General features: G+C 30.6%; 3 protein-coding genes across 5 annotated transcripts; all 3 read left to right on the top strand.

The window, feature by feature from the left end:
• The first annotated feature begins 2388 nt into the window (after positions 1 to 2388).
• LOC135960954 (dihydropyrimidinase-like) lies at positions 2389 to 8599 on the top strand. 3 transcript variants are annotated; one of them, XM_065512385.1, is made up of 9 exons: positions 2389 to 2418; positions 2494 to 2573; positions 2772 to 2866; positions 6331 to 6521; positions 6581 to 6855; positions 6918 to 7064; positions 7296 to 7534; positions 7604 to 8250; positions 8336 to 8599. In XM_065512385.1, exons 2-9 carry the CDS (start codon positions 2529 to 2531, stop codon positions 8413 to 8415), a joined length of 1719 nt encoding a protein of 572 aa, XP_065368457.1. In that variant the 5' UTR covers positions 2389 to 2418; positions 2494 to 2528; the 3' UTR covers positions 8416 to 8599. The 3 variants fall into 3 exon arrangements, with proteins under 3 accessions (XP_065368457.1, XP_065368472.1, XP_065368464.1); XM_065512400.1 differs by having other exon boundaries at positions 2402 to 2418; positions 7604 to 8259; XM_065512392.1 differs by lacking the exon at positions 2389 to 2418 and having other exon boundaries at positions 2476 to 2555.
• A 5896-nt stretch (positions 8600 to 14495) lies between these two features.
• LOC135949261 (uncharacterized) lies at positions 14496 to 15249 on the top strand. Its single transcript, XM_065498766.1, has 2 exons — positions 14496 to 14962; positions 15020 to 15249. The coding sequence occupies exons 1-2, from the start codon at positions 14639 to 14641 to the stop codon at positions 15242 to 15244; spliced, it is 549 nt and encodes a 182-aa protein (XP_065354838.1). The 5' UTR covers positions 14496 to 14638; the 3' UTR covers positions 15245 to 15249.
• Positions 15250 to 18275: 3026 nt separating this feature from the next.
• On the top strand, positions 18276 to 26491 carry Ttc30 (tetratricopeptide repeat domain 30). Its single transcript, XM_065512362.1, has 9 exons — positions 18276 to 18335; positions 18446 to 18624; positions 18804 to 19162; positions 19232 to 19399; positions 22104 to 22375; positions 22436 to 22632; positions 22690 to 22900; positions 22968 to 23349; positions 26265 to 26491. The coding sequence occupies exons 1-9, from the start codon at positions 18276 to 18278 to the stop codon at positions 26393 to 26395; spliced, it is 1959 nt and encodes a 652-aa protein (XP_065368434.1). The 3' UTR covers positions 26396 to 26491.
• Positions 26492 to 26678: the final 187 nt, after the last annotated feature.

Below are 26678 nucleotides of genomic sequence, written 5' to 3'. Positions count from 1 at the left end.
AATTAAAAAACAATTTGAAAAACAATTAAAAAAAAATTAAATTTTGTTTACCTAAAAATATTTAAAAAAATTTATTTTAAAGTATAATTTGGTGAAGGGTATATAAGATTCGGCACAGCCGAATATAGTTCTCTTATTTGTTTTATGATATCTCGGAAACTAATATTCGTAAGAAGAAGCAGATTAGTGTAAACGGAGCGTTTTGAAAAGTTAGTTTTATTATAAAAAAACTAAGATATTTTCTTATCTCGACTTAAGATGGTTTGTCCAAACTCCACAGATTTTAATTTGTTATAAAGAAATGTAAAAGTTCTTTAAATCAGTTTCATGGAGTTACTTCGGAATTAACTACACTATTTTTCATTGAAATTAAGAACATTATACATGATATTGAGTAAATTCCAAATGAAATTGAGATTTTCAATATGAAATTGAGAAAATTCCAAATGATATTGGGAAATTCCATTTTAAATTGAGAATTTCCATTTGAAATTGAGAAAATATAATTGAAATTTAGAAAAGTTTAAATGGAATTTAGAAAATTTTATTTTACTCTACATAAATAATATACATATGTACATTAAACAATAAACATATGTACAAAGTCTTATTGACCAACAGGCATATCTTGCAATTCCAAAGAGCTTTGGTGGAATGATGTTGTATGTTTTATAGCTCTACTGCAATCTCCAGTAGTTATACAGGACTTGGAATCGTTAATTAATTCTTGAAGATATAAAATCCTCTGCTCTTCTACATTAGGAGGATTTACGGTTAGTATATTCATCTTTGACTTCACAATACTTTTGATTTTGGACCAAATTATTTCAATTGGTTTAATCATTGGTGAATAGGGACTCAATCATAAAAGTGTTGCTGGAGAGTTGTCGAAAATTTCACGTAAACGACTGTGGCAAGGGGCATTGTCACATACCAGAACGAGTTCAGATAACTGATTACCCAACTCTTGCTATCAACTCATTGGTTTGCACTTTCGGCAGTGAACGGACCTCAGGTGGATGTCGGCGCCACGGGAAGTAGGTATCGAAAGAACTGTTCGGGATCCAACACGAGACCGACCATGTTGAAATTGGTCTCTCTATCCAGACCACCACATCTTTCCACATCTGATATAATCGTTAATTTTGCCAATTTCATTTGGAATTTCTAAATTTCAATTTCAATTTGAATTTCTCAATTTCATTTGGAATTTTCTCAATTTAAAATTGAATTTCTCAATTTCATTTGGAATTTTCTCAATTTAAAATGGAAATTGTCAATTTCTCGGTTTCTATGCTGAAACCGATGGAACACATTCTCCATAAGCTTCGGTGAGCAAATGGTTGTCTTTCTTGAAAGCCTACATCCCTTCTTTTAGATCCAATTCACATTATTGCCTCCATTCATCGAACAAATAGGCCCTCAATAAGGCCTTCTAAAGTAAGCCAGCAAGAGAAAGGCATTGTTGAAATATATGATCACGCAATGGGACATGCAGTGGTGGTGTCTGCTAAATGAAGAATTTTAGAAGGCCCTTTACCTATTATTTTAGCTCAAAGCGATATTTTGGTTGGATTAGAACATATTTGACCACAGCCCCCATATAACGTCCACTTCAGAAAATCAATAATCCTCATAATTGGTCATGGCTATACACAACCAAATTTTTGATATTTGGATAAATTTAATTTGATCATAAGTATGTATATCCTAATCGTCTACGTAATGTCTATGCCTACTAACAAATGACTTGACATATATTTAAGGTAAATAATTTTTATAAAGGTAAATAATTATACAACATAATCCGATTTGTATTTATAACACATAATATCAAAATACAGACCCCCCTCTCATTAAAATCTGTATTATATTTAAAAATTCTCTCTATGTACCTATTTAAATCTAGAAAATACGATTAAAACTATTTGTTTTGGTATTAAAAAGCTACGTTTCATGATTTTCGATTTGGCATTATTCTGGTTTTGTAGGTATCATGATGATTCGAAATTTATTTTTGACTAATCATGATGACAATGCTAACACATGTACCCATACAGATGCGTTATTTTTGGACAAACAAATAATAAATTTTTGAGACTTAAACAAATTTGTTGTACTCGTTCGTAGGTATGTAATAATTTTTTTTTTAAATTTTATTTTTCATATCAATACCATTTTGTTGTACATAAATATAGTTATGTACGAGTACATAAATAAATAAATATTTATTTCTATATTTGTTATTGTTTTTCTATTTCAGTCTTATCAGAATTTCAGCAACAAATGTTTTTATGTATTTTATTTTTTTCGACTTTTTTTCAAATCTGTTTTCACTTTAAAGTCAGCATTTTGAGTAGAACACGATTAGTATCAATTAGAACCGGCTCGAAAGAAGTTGCTCCTAATTTATATTCCGTAAACATAAACCTTTTGAAAATTATTTAAATACATATTTTATAATCAAAATATTATTTGTTATTTAATTTACAGTTTAACTTAAGAATACCAAGTAAATATATAGAAACATGTCCAACGCTAATCCCGTGAAAAAGGTACCACTACATTTGCAGGTGATTAATATTTAGAAATGTAAACAAATCTAAGTATTAACATTAATTGGTTATTATCAAAGAATACAGTGAAATCATCAAATAGTAGACACTACTAACAATGTAAACAAACAAATACTTTTTTAAGATTTCACTGGTTATTATTCAATTTGAAATATATAAATATTTACCTAAATTATTTGTTTCGTTTTTGTTTAGAGCGCCCAAAACCGCGTCTACATTAAAAATGGTCAAGTCGTCAATCACGATCAAACATTCAAAGCTGATGTTTACATCGAAGATGGCATAATCAAGTAAGTTTGCAATATATGATTAAGAACATAAATAAATAAATAATTTATTAAACAATTACACTGTGTTCATGTAAATGGAATTGATATTTAATTCTCTACTGAGAAGAAAAAAATAGAAACTGATTAGAAATTAAACAAATATATCGATGCCTTAATATAAAAGGGCCCTAACTCGTGTTTTTTTGTAAGTCTAGATTTTCGTTTATTTCGATAAATGGTCATATAAATATCATAATTAGCCAAAAAATCTCGACTAAAAAAACACGAGTTAGGCAATGATATATTTTATATAAAATATATTTCTTTAAAGTACATATTTATAGAAATTAATACAAATAAAGTTGTATTGAACAAGCCATATAATTTAAATGATGTTTAAAATGGTGTATACAATTTTTTGGTGAAACAAATTTGTTTCTCGATTTGATATATGTATATCGTTGCAAAGGTCTTTAAAACATCTATCATTAGATATCCATATTGTCTATATTAATGACGTAGTACTCCAGATATAGATCAAAAATAGGTAAAAAATCGAGGTTGTCCTGGATTTTTTCTTATATATCAGCCATTTGTGGGCCGATTTTCTCTTTTGATGTATGAATCATGTATGTCAGTTACTTGGGGGCTACGTCAAGTTGATTTCAACATATAGACGGACAAAAAGCCGATGGCTAATTCAAACATTAATGGGACTACTAAACTGATTCTGTATAACCAGAACAGAAAAATTCCCGCTGTATCAAGTTTAACATTAGAGATTGGAATTTTCATTTGATATTTATATCGAACCAGTTGCTGCCTGAACGGGTCGTAGTAGTTCAACTCAAATGAAAACTTGAATATTGTATGGATCATAGAGAAACACATAGAGCGGAAACTCTCCTGTCAAAGACCTAACTCAGTTGTCAAAAACCTATGTGGTGAGAATGTATTAGTAAACAAAACTATGTGAAAACAAAAGCAACACTCGTATGTGTGATTATTTTGAGTAATTTTTTTGTTTGAGTTTTTTTTCGAGTTTCCGCTCTATGTTCTCTATGGTATGGATATTTTAAATTAACATGAATGAGTTGTTAGTTAAAAACCGAAATTTTTATTTTAGATCATTTTTAAAAAAGGAAAAAGTTCCATCTTTATTTAGTTTTGCTTTTACTGACCTCAACCACTAATATATATTGAAATGTAATTTTTGCCCTACACCTTCATAGTTGATGTTTGTAAAGCTCTAAAATTAACCTATAATCACCCACCTCAATCGAATCAGAATCCCTTTTACTGATGTCCCTTCATTCGTCTGTCCGTTCATGCAATCCATATAATCAAACGACAGGTCGCATTTTGGAATATAATACAACGAAATTTGACAAGAGACTTTCAGCACTGCCAAAGGCAAAAATATTGATATCGGTCAATTATATATCGAATTAAGTTTTATTTGCACAGAACTCATGCTACTTTATAATGATTAGTCTATAATGGAACACATTATAAAGCGAAAAATTGTCTTAAAATATATAATATAAAAGGATTTCAGAAACACTTTGGTGCATTATAAATCGGATTTTAGTAAAACATTTCTTAAGGTTTAACCTCTTCATTTCATAATGCAATTATTTTTACAAAATCTGATCTGATAAACATATAAACAAAAGTGATATATTCGCCAGACTGGGAAATAAGGCCTTTAGGAAGACCTCTTTACAATAACTTTTTCCCGCTGTGTAAAATCTCATTTTTCAAGTCAGACACTAAATGCAAAAGTTCATTACCCACATGTATACAATAGGGTGGCCCTTAATAAACGAAAGTTGGATTTTGGCCATTCTCACCCTCCAGTTTGGTGAACATTAGCAAAAAAATCATCCTGAAAAAATTTTAGGTAAATCGGTTGGGGTTAAGACGTGCCGCAAGCCCTCTGAAGTTTTGAGATGCATTTACAAGGGGAAAAAATGCATTTTTTTCAGTTTTTGTAAAATTTTGCCATTAAAAAATTACTTTTGTAATTTAATTTAAAAGAATCGAAATGTGTACGTAATTGTCGTTCTAATGAGACATAAAAAACAGAAATCGGTCAAAAAATGTTAAAGTTATTAAAAATTCGCCAGGCCAAACAAACAGGAACAAAATTAATATATTTTGAGAAATATTAAAATAAAAGCTCATTTTTACTTAAAATATGTCCATATTTACTTGTATATGAGTTTTTGTCTTCGTAGGATACCGTTAACCTATTCTTAGGTATGAACAAAAAAAATTAATTTTTTTAACGGCAGTTTCAAAACTCCATTTTCAAATTTTTAAAAATTTTGTTAAACAAATTTCAGAATTTTTTGATCATCTCATTGGGATTTATTAAGAGTATAATAGGGAATAAAAATGTGAAAAAATTATGAAAATATCTCTTATAGTTTTTCCGTACCTGCGATTTAAATTTTGAAATTTTCGAGAAAAACCAATTATTTGGCAATTTTTAGGCCAATGAGCTCTATTTCCTTACTCTTATGAATTTTAGTGTTGCTATACTTACAAACAATGCTAATAACTGCGTGCAACTTAAACATTTAGTGTTGCTATACTTACAAACAATGCTAATAACTGCGTGCTATCAACATTGTTGATAAGTAGAAGCTTCGACTGATGGACATGTTTATAAACATGATGAATGTTTCAAGTAGTCGTTACAAATGTATATACTCTACTAAAAACGAGTAAAATAATGTGCTGGGCAACGACTATTCATTACAAAGTAATGAAGCAACTAATTGCCATAGCAATATTGTTGGTGGGCAGATCAGTACATTTGTATAAAATTAAAAGTATTTCAAATATTTTTTAACGCGACTCTTTGAAGGATATCTGAAAAATCGGGTAAAGCACCTTCAAATAAGATCTATCTAAAGGTTCTATAAATACAAGATATCAAGCTTAAATTTAATGCGCAGTACGACCCTGTATGTGTCCATAATCAGGAGATATGAATTACCTGTTTTAAAAAACCCCAATCGAATTGTGTGGTTTCTAAAATATTTTACTCTCATCTATTCTCTTCTAAATTGAACAACATTTCAAATATTTTAGTCTCAAAATCTAGACAGATAAATATTGTTTTAACTGACATTATCTTATAGAAATACTCGTATTTGTGTCACTTTTATTTTCATTAAGCGATTCCAATTCTGAAGTGGTTTTAATATATTATAAAATTATTCTGATACAATAAACGATTGAGTTTAATACTAAAGATAATAAATTTAAAGTAAAATAATTAAAACTAATTTAATTGTTAAACGTGAATACTAGAAAATGATAGATAAGATAACAGAATATACTAACAGCTGTTATTTGTTATCAGAATTTTTATAAATTTTTAATAAAAAATAAACAGTACATGGTAAACATAAATTACGTAGTTATGTTTCATAATAAAAAATAGCAATTTAAACAATACCCCTCTTTTCTAGATTCGTTGGTCCCGCCTCCGAGATTAATGTGCCAGGTGGTGCTCGTGTTATTGATGCTGCTGGAAAATATGTTATTCCCGGTGGTATCGATCCCCACACCCATTTCCAATTTCCCTTCCAAGGAGCTGTGTCTGTTGATGATTTCTATCATGGCACCAGAGCAGCTGTATCTGGCGGAACCACCACAGTTAGTAAGTATAACAATATAAATTAGTCATACTGAAAGATATTTAATTTCTCACCTTTTTAGTCGATTTCGTTGTACCCGACAAGGGTGAATCTTTGATAACCGCCTACAAAAGATGGCGCTCCTGGTCTGATGGCAAAGTATGCTGTGATTTCGGTTTCCATGTTGCTGTGACCTGGTGGTCTCAACAGGTGTCCGATGAAATGAAAATATTGTGTGATGAATTCGGTGTGAACTCTTTCAAAATGTTCATGGCCTACAAGGGTATTTATCAATTGAATGACTCCGATATGTTGGATGCTTTGGAACGTATACGCGCCTTGAAGGCCGTAGCTCAAGTAAGTTGTGTGAGAGATAATTCTTGAATTTGTGATTTTTTAATGGGGATCTGTTGTTTTAGGTTCATGCTGAAAATGGTGATATTATTGCCAAAAATGTTGGCAGACTTTTGAATGCTGGTGTCACTGGACCCGAAGGTCATGAATTGTCTAGACAAGAAGAGGTTGAAGCTGAAGCTGTTCACCGTGTTTGTGTTTTGGCTCATCAGGTAAGTTGGAAGACTAAAACAGTTTAAATTCCCAAAAGCTAAGAGCTGACACAGAATTATTCAGTTTATTGAGGATAGAAACTGGTTATAGGTGTACACAAATTAGAAATAAGTGCATTTGATTTAGCTGATGAAACAATATCTTAACTAGTCTCTGTTGTTAAATAATTTTCAGTGAGACTGTGGTTAGTGGAAATATAACAAGTTTATTGAATTTCCTTAATATTTCAGGTTGACTGTCCCCTCTATGTTGTTCACGTTATGAGCAAATCGGCTGGTATTGAACTCGCCAGAGCCCGTCAACGTTACAACAACCGTGGTATTTATGGTGAAACCTTGGCTGCTGCCTTGGGTACCAATGGCACAAATTGCCAGCACATTTGCTTCCATCATGCTGCCTCACACATTTTGAGTCCTCCCTTGAGATCTGATCCCACAACACCCGAATTCATGATGCGTTTGTTGGGCAAGTAAGTTTTCAAATACTTTTAACAAAATCAATACCATATTAACCATCATTTACTTCTTCTCCGCCTTAGTGACAATCTCCAGACCACCGGCAGTGACAACTGCACCTTCAACAAGGAACACAAAGAGTTGGGCAAGGGCAACTTTGCCAATATTCCCAACGGTGTTAATGGCGTTGAGGATCGTATGTCTGTGATATGGGAAAATGGTGTACATGCTGGTATTTTGGATCCCTGCCGTTTTGTTGCAGTCACCAGTACCAATGCTGCCAAGATCTTTAATATCTATCCACAAAAGGGCTACATTGGTGTAGGCTCTGATGCCGATATTGTTATTTGGAATCCTAATGCAACTCGCAAAATTTCCAAGGATACCCATCATCACAACTGTGATTTCAACATCTTTGAGGGTATGGTGTGCCATGGTGTTCCCGAAATTGTTTTGGTTCGTGGTCGTGTGTGTGTGGAGGATGGTGAAGTTCGCGTAGTTGAGGGTCATGGTCGTTTCTTGAATACTCCCCTTCGTCCTCCTTACATCTACGATGTTATGGACGGCTTAGTTGAGCCCCCACAAAATTTGGCCTTGAAGAATGCCCATTTACCTGAAATGGAGAGGGAAATTCAAGAACAAATCCCCATTTACAGATCTCTGGCATGTGAAACTCCCTCTGTGGCTGCCTATGGCAGTGATCATATTAAACATTCTTGCAAAAAGCAAGGTAGTTGTTGTATGTTGCTCACTTAAATTACATTTAATCCACTGTAAAACTTTATTAATTTTTATTATTTTTCTTGACTTTACAGAAGAAACCTCTAAAGATTGTCCCCGTTCATCGATTAAGATACAAAATCCCCCTGGTGGCAAATCATCTGTCTTGTGGTAGACTTACTTTTCATACGTAATCTCACCATGTCTTCCATATTTTAATGGAATTTGTATAATTTTCGGCATTTCCACTTTCATAATTATTTTACACATACTTATAAATAAATATAATATCTAAATTCTAAATACATATCAATATTTGATGAAATTAAATATAATTTTTATTTATCCACCATGTTAAATTTCGGTATTATTATTATTTTGCGTTTTCTCTAACATCAGTTGTCAAACTACAACATTTTGGTTACATCAACTGATTTTGTCCAATTGATATTTTACGACAGTGAATGTATATTTTTTGCCAATTAAGATATGTCTATTTCAGTTATTATACCCTTCACATACATATAAGTTTGTCATTCCGTTTGTAATTTCCACAATATAATTTTTATATATTCTGGATGCTTATAGATAGCGGAGTCGATAAAGCCATGTCCGTCTGTCTATCTGTCTGTTGAAATCAATTTTCTGAAGACCCCAGATATCTTCGGGATCCAAATCTTCAATAATTCTGTCAGACATGCTTTCGAGAAGTTTCATATATAAAATCAGAAAAATCGGTCCACAAATGGCACAGCTATGAGGAAAAAACCAGTACAACCTCGATTTTTGACCTATATCTGGATTACTAAGTCATTAATATAGACAATATGGATACCTATCTAATGATATATATTTCAAAGACCTTTGCAACGACGTATAGTAAGTTGGACCTTCAATGGGTCAAAATCGAAAAAAAATATTTTTTAACAGAATTTTTTTTCACCAATCAAAAAAATTTTTTGAACATAAAAAAAAAATAACAATTCGAAAATTTTTTTTTTACAAAAAATTAAAAAAACAGCTTTAGAAAAAAAATAAATTTTGTTTACCTAAAAATATTTAAAATTTGCATTTTGAAGTATAATTTGGTAAAGGGCATATAAGATTCGGCACAGCCGAAAATAACTCTCTTACTTGTTTTAAATACAATTAGTGGATTCAGAAGGTATCCTAAGTATCCATGTCGTATTGTCTTATTTTTTTAATATTTTGCAATGGTTTAAAAATGTTGTTATTGCCTTTCAAGCAAAAAATGTCCTAAAATAATATTACTCTGTATGCTATGTTTATTATGCAGTCGTAACCATCCAGCAGAGATTTGCGCCGAATGCCTAAGAGCCGGATAAGCCGAAATATTGGAACATTTTGACAATATGACATGTGAATCCACTTGACAATCTTCACTACCAGGCTTTTGGGATCGATAAATAAGAGTACAGAGCGGGGAAAAAAGGGAATTTAATGAGCCAAGAGCTACATAACTATTTTCAAAATAAAATGTTTTTTAACCAATATGTATTGTTTTTTCAGTACTTATTAACAATAACCTTGACATTACATTTTCAGAATTATAAAAATTATTGCCCATTAATAGTTGCAATAATTAATCTGTAAACTTATTAACAAACATACTTTTTATTTTATGGTTTTATAAAAATCTAAGGAGAGACTTCAGACCCGAAGGGCCATTATCTTAACAATTTGATGAATCACATTGATGTCTCCGTGCTAGTATCTGGGAAATATCAAGATCAGGTGTTCTCATATGTAAGCTTTAGATTGACGGCCCTTACCCATTTAATTGAACGTATTTTCCATATTTTTATATACAAAAAAAAAAAAAATTTGCTAGGCCATTTCATGCTATACCATTTCAAGTTGATATAGAGAAACTACAAATTAATATTGAAACTAATACTGCGATAAAACAAATTGAAGATAAGAAATCCAATTTAAAATTTTTGAAAATTTAAATTCAAATTCGGAATAGGTGTGTAATTAAATTAACCCCCATTAACACGAAGTCTGGTTAGGTACTAACTAATAGTTATACTGTCGTTTAAAATTATTTTTGTATGAAAACTGTCAGTATAACTATTAGTTAACACATAACCAGACTTCGTGTTAATGGGGGTTTGAAAACAAAAAAAAATTGATGTCTAGAAATTTTTTTTATAAAATACATGCTGCGAGTACACAGAAAAAATTATTGCTTAATTTTTTTCAATTAATTTATTTCTTGGTTTTATTTTGAACTTTAATTATTTTTTTTAATTAATTTAATTATTTTTTTACTTGGTTGTAGCATTTTTTTAAAAACAAAAAAATTCTGACGTTTAAGAAATTAAAATAGGAAAAGAAAAAATATTTAGAAAATTCGTATACTATATTTTATAAGTCAAACATGCTCATAATAGTTTTATAAAAAAAAGTGAAAAATTTGGATTATTTTGAGAGCAAGATATATTCCTGTTCTTCTTTGGATTATGTTCAGCGGTAAGTACGTGTTAAATTATATATAAATTTGTGCAATTTTTAAGACATATTGTTCAGTTTGAACGACAGATTTATGGATGTGTATACATATGTGGAAGATGATGCTTGAAATACATTTTCTTGCTTTTTCTCTTATCATCCCTTAGACTTTTATTTTTGGGAATTCGTGACCGAGCTTACATACATTACATATATTACATACATTACATACATTACATACATTACATACATTACATACATTACATACATTACATACATTACATACATTACATACATTACATACATTACATACATTACATACATTACATACATTACATACATTACATACATTACATACATTACATACATTACATACATTACATACATTACATACATTACATACATTACATACATTACATACATTACATACATTACATACATTACATACATTACATACATTACATACATTACATACATTACATGTATTGTAAATTAATTTTAATCTTTTAAATGCATATAATTAAATGTAAATAATTGTAAAACTTAAATAAAATAAAAAAATTGGTAATTAATTGCATAATTGTCGTAATTAATATTTAATAGTTTTAGTGCAAAATTTCAATTACTTAATTGGTCCAATTAAAAATTTAATTGAATTTTGTAAAGGAACTCAATTACCATATTTAATACTATTTTAATTGGATTTTTTTTCAATTAAAATTTTTATTTTCAATTTAATTAATAGTATCATTTTGATGATTGGAGCAAAAAATATTTTTTTAATTAATATAATCAATTTCGTAATTGAAACTCATTTTTATTTTTTTCTGTGTATGAAGTTAAGTTTGTTTAATATACATTTAAGATTTAGCAACATCAAGTTGTATTTTTCCAAACTGCCTCCACTTTCGGCGGTCCTAATAGCTGTGATAGTAACTGTTGAAAGGACATCATCCAACTCAGCTTGCGGGCTTACCGATCATCAAGAGACCTGTTACACAACCATTAGCCTTGAAATGTTCTCCCGATTCACATTCAAGAGTTTTATAGTGCATTTCTTTTTGTATAAAGGGAATATTTTTAGTTAACTATCTAGTTGTCATCTATGACTTAATCCTTAGTCAGACAATATAAGGAATTACATTGTTCAATTTTTTTAAATATTTAATCCAAAAGAGGTTTGCCGATTCTAACAAAAAAGCTTTTTCAAAAGCTTCATGCACCTAGGCATGGCTAATTTTAAAAGCTAGTTTCGGATACTATGTTCCAAAGTGAAGCTTATTCCAAAGAGAGCGTTTTGCATCGATCGAAACAAATAGTATTCGGACGGGGCACATTCTGTACTATAAAGTGCTTGCACTTCATTCTAAATACTTATTAACAGATATTGTAACATGTTATGATAAATATTATGGTTTCATATCTGGCCGCATATTCTTCGCGTTTTTCGCCCAATGCTCGTTTCAAGCGAATCAGTTGTTTTCGGTATGACGATCTGGCCAGATTTCAGTAGCTATTTTGATCTTAACAAATATTACATTAGCGTCATGGATATTTGGCTTTGGTTTCGATTTTTCTGGTTGGCCGAGCTTCACATACGATCTCTTACGCTTTGGGTTATCGTAATGGATCCACCTTTCATCGCAGGTAATGATACGGTGCAAAAATAATTTTCTTTTATAGCAGACATACAAAATCATCGTTCAAGATCTTTCAGCATCAATTCGTATGTTACCCAATTTCCCTGCTTTTGTATGAATCCTGCTGTTTGCAAACGTTTTGAAATTGCTGATTGAGTAGCTCCCAATGATTGTTCAAGCTCTTGTTGAGTTTTACAATAATCTTCAGGGAGTAATGCCTCCAATTCTTGTTCTTGTTGAGTTTTACAATATTCTTCATGGAGTAATGCCTCCAATTCTTGTTCATCAAACTTTTTTGGCTGGACTGAGTGATCTTTTTCTTCCGTATCAAAATCACCACTTCTGAATCGCACGTTGAAACCGATGAAACACATTTACAATAAGCTTCGGTGAACAATCGGTGTGCTTCCGTGGCAATTTTTTTTTAATTTAAGAAGTATAGAAAAACTTCCTGCATATGACGCTTTGTTGTTATACTAAGTGAAAATAAATGACAAATATGTACCCTTCAATATGACATATAAGTTATTAACAAGTAAGAGAGCTATATTCGATTGTGCCGAATCTTATATACCCTTCACCAAATTATACTTCAAAATAAAAATTTTAAATATTTTTAGGTAAACAAAATTTATTTTTTTTTGAAGTAGTTTTTTTAATTTTTTGTAAAAACATTATTTTCGAATTGTTTTTTAAATTTAAAATTTTTTTTTTGATTTTAAAATTTTTTTTTTTAATATTTAGCGAATAAAAATTTTTGGTGAAAAAAAAACTTAGATATCCATATTGTCTATATTAATGACTTAATAATCCAGATATAGGTCAAAAATCGAGGTTGTCCTGGTTTTTTCCTTATTTCTCAGCCATATGTGGACCGATTTTCCCGATTTTAAATAGCAACCGAGCCGGAAGAATTCCAGAGATATTGATGTATGAATCGTGTTTGTAAGTTATTTGGGGGCTTCGGAAAGTTGATTTCAACAGACAGACAGATGGACATGTCTTAATCGACTCCGCTATCAATAAGGATCCAGAATATATATACTTTATAGGGTCGGAAAATTATATTGTGGAAATTACAAACGGAATGACAAACTTATATATACCCTTCTCACGAAGGTGAAGGGTATAAAAACAAAAACAGCGTTCAAAAAATATGCCATCTATTGTAAATCCCACATTTTTAAGTCATATGTATACCCAATACATATTTGTAATGGAAATCTACCGACCTGACATTCCGTGATAACCCTTACTGTTCCAATGAGTTTTTATTGCAGTTACATGTAACTAATTTTAGTGATATCAAAGTAATGACTAATTTAATTGGAATATTGACCAAATTAATCCAGAAAGTATACGATTTTTTTTAAAGTACACATTTTTTTGACTCACTCCTTAATAATAAACTTTCGGAATGCGAAAATTAGCATTATTTATATACAACACTTTATATCGCAGTTTTTTATTTTATTAAATAAGTCTACGTAATCGCTATCTTAACAAATAAACCAATATTTTTCACTCAAATTCATATTAGACATTTATTGACACTCTTTAAACTTATAAAATTGACAAACAAACGTTATCAAAATAACAATTATTAAAAAAAAATTGCCTTAAAAATTATTTTAATACCACCAATGTTTGTATATCCACCATCGAGAGGAATGATCTTGTCATTACGTTTGTAACATATTGAAATATTGGTCATATTTAATTCTAGAACGATCTAGCTACATCTGTGCGGAAACCAGGATATACATGAATTAAGCATTAGAGATTAGAAATCTACTAGGAAATATGGCAAAAGTCCTATGATAAATACACATGGACAAAATGATTAATCATTTGAGAATTTGTATTTTGAAGTCACCAAAAATCATAAATTTTGGTGATGGGTATCTAAAATTCGGCATTGCTGATTGTACTTTTTTATTTTTATTTGTTTGTACTAATTCTAACTAAAAATTTAAAAGTACGGGAACACAGCTAAAAAAACTAATTATTCTTGGTATAGATATAAAGTTCTTCTGATCGTAACAAACATTATTTTACACTATCAATGTCAAATGACAATAAAATATTACGAGTATCCGCAACGATGATAAGATATTCGCATACCTAAGTACAATACAAGTGTATCCCATTCACTAATGGATTGAGTTAAAAATTGTATTTTGGTTTTCCATTAACTATTAAGAACTCGAGTGTATTATTTACCCATTAACGAACAATAAACATATTTAATTGAGTATCAGAAGCAGCTGGAAATAAGGCGTTATGAAGAGTTTTCCAAACATTTGTATCTATTTCATTTGCTTTGTGTACCTTTCACGTTCTCTACGAACGGATGGTGATTTGTTACAGCAACCTGGTTGTGTAAAAAAATATTTAAAACAATTAATACAAATCAATCGAAATTATACGGATTCTCTTGAGGCCTGTAATGATGAAGACAACATTGATCGCCGACCACCACTAGATATTGATCCCGAGGCAGAAATAGAGAAACATAAACAGACGTCACAGGAAACATGTTCGGATTTGACAGCTTGTAATCTCATTACAGATGCCCATGAATTTTTCCATTGTCATTCAAAAACCGTAAGTTTTCCCGAAAATTAAAAAAAAAATCTTTGCTAATTCTAGTTCCACTTTTAGGCCGCCACAAATACGAATAAATTTGTTATAATGCATTTGAATGCCTCATCCATGATCATTGAGTTAAATGATCAATATGATCCAGAAGAAAAGGAAATTTTACGTTGCCAGTTGGCTGCTAAACGTAAATATATTTTCGAAACTTATTCGGCCTACAATGATCATCTGAAATGTTTGAGTGCCACTAAAGGAAAATGTAATAATGACAGTACAATATCTCAATAAATCATAAATGGTTTAGTTTAATACACATTTTAAAGTACAAAGTGATTTATTATACAGAAATTAATCGTGAAAATAAAAACTTAACAAATAATTATAGTCTTAAATTTAAAGTGTAGTTGTGTTAATAACTGACGATTTTAGTCAGAGGAATGCTCAACGCGAACAAGCTACATGTATGTATGACTAGAAACAGTTTTATGGGAAATTATTATGAACATATCTGTTAAATACCTAACTCAGTTGTCAAAAACCTAAGTGGTGAGAATGTATTAGTAAAAAATACTATGTGAAAACAAAAGCAGCACTCGTAGGTGTGATTATTTTGAGTAATTTTCTAGTTTCCGCTAAGATTAAGTTAAGGTTCTAGTTTCGTGATCGTCGTCATAATTAAATCCAACTCAAATAGAGTTATTTTTTGAGAAACTACGGAACGCTGGTCAAGCAGAGTTCTTTGAACCCATGAATATGCGAGATATATATAGAGTAGAAAGATTTAACTGATCCAACTAAGATGAATCTGGAGTTCTTTTTCAAATCATAGAATATATATAAACAAATTTAAACCAGTATTATTGTCATTATTTACTCTAAATAAAACATCCCTCGAAGTTTTAATGTTAAAAATCTTAATATCCTTTAAGGATTTTAGAAAATTTAACTTTTAAATAAAAATTTTTCTGTTTTTGTCACATTAAAAAGTTTGGCTATGATTCGTTTGCGAATTTATTTTTAATCAATAATCAGTCTAAATGACTGAATTTTTCTGTTGTTTCTGAAAAATTTTAGTTGGTGTAACATAAATTAGATTATTTTATTCGTTATTCTTCTATTTTAACTGAATTTATGTTGCAAGTATCAAAAAGTCTATGGATATAATCGAATTATCACAACGAATCTTTTTTATCTAAACAGAAAAATTACTATAAGTATAAGACCACTTTCACACTAGGCGCAAGTCTCTTGTGTTTGTAGATGCCAGAGGTAATGTCGGGTTAATGAGAAGAAAATTTTGCATGCAGTTTTGTTGTTGGGCAACTAAATTGCCTATTGTGAAAGGGGTCTAATTTAATTTATACAGAAATTCTCGAAAATTCCTGACAAAAATTTCACGGAAATTTCTAAATAAATATTCCCGATTATGAACCCTATTGGTTGCACATATCGTGGGCATTCACTTTATATTTTGTAGGTTTTCTTCTCATAGTACGAAATCAATAGTTTCTGAATTCCCAGACTCTTAACTGTAAGGGCAACACTGTCAGTAGACTTGAATTTGAACAAACTGTGTCATTTATTTTGTGTTTGACTACCATTGATAGCAGACCGACTACCATAGACAACAACTAGATAGGTAACTGAGAGCCAAAAACCTAAGTATGTTGTCAAAAACCCAATTCGTGAGAATGTATTGCATGTATTTTGTTATTGTATCACCAGTATGTGTGAAAAGAGAGTAACTTTTCCATATATATTACTCTCTCCTTCCGTTCTATGTGTTTATTCTATGCCGACTACCTCCTGACTTTTGGAGAAATTGGAAAAAATGAATTTCGTCTGCTCATTAAGCATTATCTCAATCGGGTGCACAAATAGTCGCTCCACGACATTTAGTTTGAAGCTCATCATACTATCCAGAATGAAAACACGATATTATCTGTCGCTTTAAGAATATAAAATGTATGACCACCCTGTTGGAATACAAGGTGAGATACGGGGTGTCCAAGTCGACAACTTCTGATTAGGAAATTGACAGAAATACAAATATTGACAGACAATATTCTCTAGAAGATAAGATTTATTTCAAACGTTATTAAATATTTTTTTTTAATAGGAAAATTATATAAGAAAACTAAATAAGTACCAAAGTATCGGTCCATAATATAACTCCCAAATAAAAACCTTTCTCGAAAATGTCATTTATGAAAATAAATCTTTTAAAAATGTTGGTATCCAAATAAAATTCATCACAAATGAGTTTCATATACATACATATACGCAAATCAGGCTACCAAATTTTGTTACTACCAGTCATAGCTCTCATATAAGGCCCATTTTCGAAAATCATTTTAACGAGTACACATTTCTTAAAAATGTTGGCATTCAAAAAAATTCAACGCAAATAAGATTCATGTAAAAAGAAGGGTGTTTATATATCATATGATCGGGATTGACCCACAATACTATCTAATGTATTCGTAATGGATATGGATTAAGAAAGTTTTAATGATTAAATACAGAATTAATTCTCAAAGGAATTAAATCAATACATTTGAAGTACTAAGGATAATAGAACGGTCAAGATAACAAAATTAATTTGAATTTGGAAATTTAATAAGAAATTAATTCTTTCGAACCTTTTGTTGAGAGGAGAGCTCTCGTTATGTATCTCTATTACTAAAACCAAAAACAGATTTTTAACCAAGAAATACTCTTCCCTGTCAGCAACCGTTATAGTGGGTTAAAAAGTCAATGAATTTCAATCACATTTGGTGGGGTTAATTCTAAATATTTGTGTTTTCATTTCTTATTTATTTGTAAAAAAGTTTTTGGAAATTGTGATATACTGCAAATCGATTGATTTCAAAAACGAGTGATTTTCAAAAACGAATAATTGACAAATTGATGTTCTGTAAATCTCACGATTTTGTACACTGAAACTGGTTTGTGTACTCCAAAGTAAAACGAGTAAATAATGTGGATTTAATTTCGAATTCGTTTCAAAATCTAAAATGTTACTCGGGGCATAATAACAATATCGTTTTGAAGATGATATAGTTTTCGCTTTCATATAGTTCTGTGGTTTGGTTAATATATTTTAAATTTGTTGGTGCACACAGTGCAGAATATTTTATTATTTTCATAATATTTAAATAAGGGTTGTATTTATTTATTTATATGACGAATGCATTATGTTGCCATGGAAACTGTTTTCTAGAAATCAAACGAAATTACAAAATTTTAAAGAAATAAAATTTACGCTGCATCTTAAACAAAATAATAATAAATAAAGAAAGCATTAGAAAAACAAAAAATGCTGCATCAGGGCATAATCCTTAGAGAGGGTCATATAACACGAACCATCTACAATTTGGTAAGAGCACGCAACAGAAGACAGCTTTGGAAATTTTTAATGAATTCTATACATTTTCCATTGCATGTTAATGCATTAATTAACAAATTTCTGCTGTTGTTGGGAAACAGATTAAAGACAAGCGCTTCGAAGATGTCATTGAGTGCATAATCAATTTGGGAGAGGCAGCCAACACTAGATCTGGTCTGTCAATTTTGGGTTACTGTTACTATCATGCCCAGAAGTATGAGGAGGCAGCCACTTGTTATGAACAATTGTGCAATTTGGCACCAAAGATTCCTAAATATAAGTAGGTTTAATAAACAATTCATAAACAATTTTTATATTTATAAAACAACATTTCTAAAACAAATATTAGATGAAAATATTTGTTTTAGAAAACTTTGATAAATTTAAAAAATAGATTATGAATTTGGCCTTAATAATATATTTCTAACGCATCATAATTGTATATAAATACATTTCTAGATTCTATTATGCCCAGTCTTTGTATCAGGCGGGCATATTTTTGGATGCCCTAAAAGTTTTGAAACAAATCAGCGACATTGATGAGTTAAAAGAACAATCTCTACAACTGCAAAGTGCCATTTTGTATTCGAGCGAAGATTATGCGGGAGCTCAAAGTGTTTTGAATCAACGTTCGAGTGGCACTGCCGAAACTCTTAACGATGAAGGTTGTCTGCTCTATCAGGCCGATCAATTTGAAAGTTCTGTGCAACGTTTTAACTCAGCTCTACAAGTGGGCGGTTTTAATCCCTTGATTGCCTACAATTTGGCTTTGTCACACTTTCGTAAAAAGGAAAAAACTCAGGCCCTTGATTATACCAGTAAGAGAAAATTAAGATTTAAAATGTTTGTTAGAATTTATTAATAAAAAAATATATTAAAAATTAAAGCTGAAATTGTGGATCGTGGCATACGGAATCATCCCGAATTGGGTATTGGTGCCCAAATCGATACAGATGGTAGTGCCCGCAGTGTTGGTAACCCCATAACAATGGCTTTGTCGGGCATTACTCAGGCATTGAACTTAAAGGCCGCCATTGAATACAATGATGGAAATAGTAAGTAAAATTCAATATTTAAAATTTATTCACAGAAAAAACTATTTCCTTAACAGTTTCAATTCATAATTGAAACAGTTTCAATTCAGAGTTGAAAGTATTGATGTGCTCAAAAACAAAATTTTCTACTGAATTTTGAGTTTTGAATTTGATAATTTAATATACAATTTTCGTTATTGGTTGAACTTTAATAAAATCAAGGAAGAGAGCTATATTCGACTGTGCCGAATCTTATATACCCTTCACCAAATTATACTTCAAAATACAAATTTTAAATATTTTTAGGTAAACAAAAATTTTTTTGCGCAGTTGTTTTTTTAATTTTTTTGAAAAAATTTTTTCGGAATTTTTATTTCAAATTTAAATTTTTTTTTAAATTTTAAAAAAAAAATATTAAATTTGAAATAAAAATTCGGGTTAAAAAATATTTTTTCCTATTTCGACCCATTGTAGGTCCAACTTACTATGGTCTTATATACGTCGTTGCAAATCATGAGTATGAGCAAATCATTATTCTATTAAAATTTCAATAATTTTCATGAGTGATTTTCGGAAGTGGACCTAATATGGGAGCTATTTATATTACAGATGTGGACCTGTTTGCCGTATATTTTGCCATCTAAAATTAATTTTCATGAAAATCTAAAATACAGGGTATTTAATAAAGGGTTTTACAACAATAGGTGCTATTTTGAATCACCCGGTATTTCGGTAGCTGTCACTTTTTAAGTTTTTATTCTTTGACATTTGTCAAGTAGAAACTACGCCATTACTAAAAATACGCTTCAACAACGCATTGATATTATTAAAATTCACTACAAAAATGGTGAAAATCTTGCAGTCACAGTTCGCAAAACTAAAGCATTTTTGGGTCGTCGTGAAGCACCTTGTAGGACCGCAATACAGAAATTGGTGCAAAAATTCGAGCTGTTGGGACAAGTTAGTGATGTGAAGAATAAAACCCGTGCACGTCGCTCAAGAACAACTGAGAATATTGCTGCTGTAGCCCAAAGTGTTGAAGAAAACCCGGGATTGTCCATTCCTTGTCGTTCTTTTGAATTAGGCAAACGTCATTATGGTTGCAGTTGGATGATATTGATCTGGACAACGTTTACTTTTCACAAGACGGCACTACGTCTTATCTCTCGAAGAGGTGATCACAATTGGCCACCGAGATCTTGTTATTTAACACCTTGCGACTTCTTCCTTTGGGTCCACGTGAAAGATAAGGTCTAAGCCAACAGCCCAGCCTCGATTCAAGACCTCAAAGATAGAATTCGTGAGGCTATCGAGGACATAGGAAAATTTCATGAAAAGTATATGGTCCTGTAATAGACTTGCCAACCGTCTAGTTTTCGTCGGGACAGACCATTTTTAGAGTCAAATGTCCCGTGTCCCGACGATAATTTGAACGGGACGCCAATTGTCCCGTTTTGAAAAAAACATAACATTTTCATTAATTACCACAAAAAATATAAAAAAAATCAAAATTTGGAAATACCTATAGACAAGGATGCTTTATTTTCTGAAATATAGTATTTTCTAAAAACTGAATATCAATGTTAGCAATGTACTTAGTGCATTAACTTCTATGAGTTCCGAAAAAACTCATCAGTAAACATTTTTTAACATTCATGAAAAATAAGAGGCGCGATACTCGCTCTAGGATGTTTGTACCTTATGTTAAAGCTGAGTTGTTGGTCCATTGAAATGGACTGAGTTTGTTGAATTTATTATTTCAAATAATAATAAAAAAGCTGATAAAAGTCATTAAAAATATAAATTTTAAATTAAGGACTAAAATAATTAAACTTTATTAAATACTAGCAAACCCGTTGCGCTTCGTTACCCCTACGTAGTAAAATAAAAAAAATTTGAAAGATTTTATAAACTATTTTTTTAATGAGGTGAAACCAAGTAGATAAAATTATAAAAAATAAATTCTAAGACAAAGTTTGAAGAATCTCGCAATTTTAGATATCCAGATATTCAAAATTAACTATGTACTTCGTATGGAAAGTTCCATACCCACTGTTCTGATCCTGACCATTAAAAGTTTAAATACATTACAATTATAGTACTCCAGATATTCGAAATTAACTATTTACTTTGTATGAGAAACTATGTAGAATAGTAAGGGTGATATTAGGGAGAAATTTTAAGACTGCCACAATTATAGTGATATCCCGTTTTGAAAATTTCAAAAGGTGGCAAGTATATCCTGTAAGCGTGGTCGTGGTGTCCTTTCTATTATAAAATAAACATCCGATCATTTATCTCAAAAAATTCCATTTTTCTTTGAATACCAAAATAACACCTCTTGTTGGAAAACCCTATGTATATAAGTCCATCGATATATTTATACTTTTTACAACGCATTCATACATATTATTCATGTTTTAGTTAATTTTCTTGTAGAAGTTCGAAAGTTTCCATTGTTTTGTCAATGCTGAGAAGTATTCTATAAATGTATGACCTGTATCTGTAAAATTTTACTGGCCGAACCACTCCTGAGCCGAAACCGAATATTCGTTTAAACTGTAGTAATTTTGTAAAATTAATCATTTTAGTTAAAGACGCCTTTAAAATTCCACATTCTATTCCGCCTATTCTGTATATCGAATTCGAATAACGCGTCGAATTCACTTGTTTAATAATTCTCTAATAATTGTATATATGTATTTCAACATTAATTCAATTTCAGTTGATGCCGCCAGAGATTCATTGTTAGACTTACCGCCTCGAGCCGAAAGTGAATTAGATCCTGTTACCTTGCATAATATGGCCCTGACAGAACCCCAGGGACCTGTTGCAGGTTTGAGGAAATTAGCCTTTCTGCTAGATCTGGGACCACCATCATGTCCTAGGGAAACCTTTGCCAATATACTGCTCATCTGTTGCAAACATGAAATGTACGAAACTGCAGCTGATATTCTGGCGGAGCATACAAATCTAACATACACCTATTTATCACAGGTATATTCGACTTTATAAGATTTACGTATGTACAATAATTAAAAAAATGTCCCTGTGTAGTATCTGTATGAATTATTGGATGCCTTGATAACAGCCCAGGCCTCAGCAGAGTTGGCTGAAAAGAAATTGGGCACATTGGCCTCTAGTTTGGCGGGTAAATTGAGAAGTTTAGCGGCTAAAGTGCAGGAAGTCCGTTCGACAACCGATCAAAATGCCTTAAGGAATGCTTTGAAAGACTATGAAAATGCCTTGGAATTGTGAGTTAAGGTTTTTTTATCAGCTACATAGTATGTATAACCATTATTTATTTTTAGATACCTGCCAGTTGTCTTGGCTCGAGCTTGGATTTCATGGCGTGATGATGATTTCGTGGGAGCCGAAAGAGAATTTCGCGCAAGTGCAGAATTTTGTTCGGAAAATTCTATTTGGCGTTTAAATGCCGGCCATGTGCTTTTTATGCAGGGCGATAAATACAAAGAGGCGTCTGCTTTCTATGAACCCGTTATACGTCAGCATGGCGATGATGTACATACCTTCTCAAGTTTTTAAATCTTGTTTTAATTAATTTCATTTTAATTTATAATCCTTTCAGATCATGTCTGTTTCGGCTGCCGTTTTGGCCAATCTTTGTGTTTCCTATATAATGACTTTTCAAAATGAAGAAGCCGAGGAGCTTATGCGTAAAGTGGAAAAGGCCGAGGAACTTAAGGGCAACATGGGCAAACAGTATCATCATTTGTGTATTGTCAATTTAGTGGTGGGCACTTTGTATTGTGCCAAATCAAATTATGAATTTGGTTTATCGCGCATAGCTCATGCTTTGGAGGGTGGTTCGGGAGCTAGACTTTATGCCGACACCTGGCTACATGTTAAACGTTGTATTTTGGGTCTGTTGACGGGTATGGCCAAACAAAATATCATTTTACCCAATGCCTCGTTGCAGGAGGTGATGAATTTCTTGAAATCTTGTGAGGGTAAGTTAAATATTAATTAAGTTTTTCGTTAGGATACAAATGAAAAGGTCCAATTCTACACATAAAAAATCTATGTAACCGTTGTTAAAAACCACACCAAAGTTCAATAATTTCACTATCAGGCCTGTTACAGATCGAAAGTGGAATTAATTTTTTTTTGCTTCTTAAATTGTTTTTGCTTCTTCAGAAAAAGTAAAACGAAAATTTCTTTCGGAATGAAACCACTTTCAAGTTTCAAAGTGGAATTGATATTTCTTTGTAATTATTTGTTTTTCTAAAATTTTTCATCAGTTTCTGTAGCAAAAACTTCACGCTGTTCAAATTAAAATCAGAAATACAGAATTATTAAATATTTTTGGAATTAATAAATTACTCGGAATCTGAACCTAAAACGAAATCGCTCGGAATTGAAACCATTCCGAACTAAATGTGTGACAGGCCTGTAAAAATATGAAATTTAAAAAATGTCTGTCCATTTTTTTCTTTTGCACTGGCGATTTCAATAAACAACTGATTTGTAATGTAAGTTACCAGTGCTGTGAATAATTTACACGAATTACCCTTTATTTTTTTCTATAATGCAGCATAAAATTATTTTAAATTTGAAAAATGCGGAGTTTTGTGTAATGACAAATCGGCAGCAAACGCGTGAGTTTCAGAACAAGCAAAAACTAGAGAGGTTATTCTGTAATTCCTTTCGAAAAGAAATTCGTTAGAATTTGTATGCTTTATACATTGTATTTCGAAAGTGTTTGGTTTCGAATCGAATTACACAATAAGACCCCAAGTTGGAGATTTGTAACTTACGTGTGATTTAACAATAGTGCGAATGTCAGAACATACTAGTTTGGAATATTTGGAATTACCCTATAAGTAAATAAAAGAATTTCCAGAGCAGCAAATAATTTAGCCCATTTTGAAAAAAAGTTAGATTTTGCAAAAAAAAGTTAAAAATTGAAAGTCTTGTGTTAAAAAATATTTATTTTGATAGATCCCACTAAGCGACCAAAAAGGTCTTCAAGGAAAATATCTAAGCTTTTGTTTGATCTAAAAAAAAATTAAAAAAAGGTTCCATTTTGAAAAAAAGTCAAATTTTTTTTTTGATTTTGCAAAAAAAAGTCAAAAATTGTATGTTCTTTACAATTTTTGTGTTAAAATATTTTTTTTGAAAAATATCTTAAGGAATGGACTCAAGCTTTCTTTTGAGCAAAAAAAATTTTTTTTTAAAAAGGGCCCATTTTGAAAAAAAGTTGGGTTTTGCAAAAAAAGTCTAAAATTGTATGTCTTGATTTATAAAACATTTATTTTGATAGATACCGAACTCGCATCCCACTAAGCGACCAAATAGGTCTTCAAGGAAAATATCTAAGCTTTATTTAAGAAAAAAAGTGCCCATTTAAAAAAAAAGTCAAAAAAGTTTATGATTTCGGAAAAAAAAATTACAAAATTTTGATTTTTTTCGAAAGATTGAAATAGGCCTTTTTAAAACGCTTAAATATTTTTATACCCTTCACCTTCGTGAGAAGGGTATATATAAGTTTGTCATTCCGTTTGTAATTTCTACATTTTTCATTTCCGACCCTATAAAGTATATATATTCTGGATCCTTATAGATAGCGGAGTCGATTAAGCCATGTCCGTCTGTCTGTCTGTCTGTCCGTCTGTCTGTCTGTCTGTCTGTTGAAATCAGTTTTCTGAAGACCCCAGATATCTTCGGGATCCAAATCTTCAATAATTCTGTCAGACATGCTTTCGAGAATTTTGCTATTTAAAATCAGCAAAATCGGTCCACAAATGGCTGAGATATGAGGAAAAAACCAAGACAACCTCTATTTTTGACCTATTTTTTACATATATCTGGATTACTAAGACATTAATAGACAATATGGATATCTAATGATAGATATTTCAAAGACATTTGCAACGACGTATATAAGACCATAGTAAGTTGGACCTACAATGGGTCAAAATCGGGAAAAAAATTTTGAACCCGAATTTTTTTTAAAAAAAAAAAAAAATTTAAAAACAAAAAAAAAATTTTAAAAATTTAAAAAAAAAAATTTTAAAATTTAAAAAAAAAAATTTTTTAAAATTTAAAAAAAAATTTTTTTAAAATTTTAAAAAAAATTTTTTTTTTTAAATTTAAAAAAAAAAATTTTATTAAAATTTAAAAAAAAAAATTTTTTTAAATTTAAAAAAAAAAAATTTAAAATAACAATCGAAAAAATTTTTTTTCCAAAAAATTCAAAAAACAACTGGAAAAAAAATGTAATTTTGTTTACCTAAAAATATTTAAAATTTTCAAGTATAATTTGGTGAAGGGTATATAAGATTCGGCACAGCCGAATATAGCACTCTTACTTGTTTAATTCTAGTTTTGATTACTTCTTTTAATCATCACAAGGTCTTCGGATCAAATTTGAAATTAAAATTGAATTTTTTCTAAAAGTGAGTGGTTGATATTTTTGATATTTTATTTTATTTATGAAAACTGGGATTCCCCCCCCAAAAAAAAACCGAAACCGACTTAACCGAAAAAAATGGTTATTAAAAACCGGGTCAATCACCCTAATTACTATCCAATAGAACTAACCTTGGTGCAAATCGGAAGACATCGATTTCAAATGTTGGTTCACTTGAAATGAAATGCCCCATATACACACAGTTACTAAATTATACGTACGATTGACTTTTTGGGCCTTTTTTTTAAAAATCTATATATATAAAAATACAAGACCTGACTCATTCATTCACTCACTCATGACTGATGAGTGAGTGAGTGAATGAAGAATGTATATGTATTTTTAAATATATAGATTTTTAAAAAAAGTTCCAAAAAGTCGATCGTATGTATACTTTAGTAACTGTGTGTACATTATGATCCAATTTAAACGTTATATCTTATCACTTTACAGTTAATGGCATTTTTACACCGGCAAATATCTACAGTGCCTCAGAGGAAGTACCCGCCCAACCGCTGACCATTGGCTTAGAAGCTCGTAAATTACGTTTACTTTTAATAAAATTAAGTGAATATGAACATTAAGCTTATTTAAATTACGATTATAAACTATGTATTTATTAATTATATTTAGTATGTGAAATATTTATACAAAAACAAACATTAAAATAAAGCCCTGTGGCAGGCACATTTGTTTCTATTAGTGCAATTATTTGTATTAATTTAAACTATTGCTAATTTTTTTTTTAGCATAAAAACCACAATGAAACAAAACATAATAAAAATGTTTAATGAATATTTATTGAATTTTTTGTTTGGTTTATAGTTTTTTTTCTCATTCATTTATGACATTCATTCGTTTTTTGTT

The sequence above is a fragment of the Calliphora vicina genome, chromosome 1, assembly GCF_958450345.1.
Source record: "Calliphora vicina chromosome 1, idCalVici1.1, whole genome shotgun sequence".
Classification (NCBI taxonomy): Eukaryota; Metazoa; Arthropoda; class Insecta; order Diptera; family Calliphoridae; genus Calliphora; species Calliphora vicina.
Note: the sequence above shows the minus strand (reverse complement) of the source record. Positions and strands in the feature narration are given on the sequence as shown.

Bases quoted from the DNA above. Each gene is read 5' to 3' on its own strand.
- LOC135960954 (XM_065512385.1), top strand. From the start codon at position 2,529: ATGTCCAACGCTAATCCCGTGAAAAAGGTACCACTACATTTGCAG. The intron at 2,574-2,771 runs GTGATTAATATT...GTTTTTGTTTAG, and splicing joins AGGTACCACTACATTTGCAG to AGCGCCCAAAACCGCGTCTA. The intron at 6,856-6,917 runs GTAAGTTGTGTG...CTGTTGTTTTAG, and splicing joins CCTTGAAGGCCGTAGCTCAA to GTTCATGCTGAAAATGGTGA.
- LOC135949261 (XM_065498766.1), top strand. From the start codon at position 14,639: ATGAAGAGTTTTCCAAACATTTGTATCTATTTCATTTGCTTTGTGTAC. The intron at 14,963-15,019 runs GTAAGTTTTCCC...TTCCACTTTTAG, and splicing joins TCCATTGTCATTCAAAAACC to GCCGCCACAAATACGAATAA.
- Ttc30 (XM_065512362.1), top strand. From the start codon at position 18,276: ATGCTGCATCAGGGCATAATCCTTAGAGAGGGTCATATAACACGAACC. The intron at 19,163-19,231 runs GTAAGAGAAAAT...TAAAAATTAAAG, and splicing joins TCAGGCCCTTGATTATACCA to CTGAAATTGTGGATCGTGGC. The intron at 19,400-22,103 runs GTAAGTAAAATT...ATTCAATTTCAG, and splicing joins TGAATACAATGATGGAAATA to TTGATGCCGCCAGAGATTCA.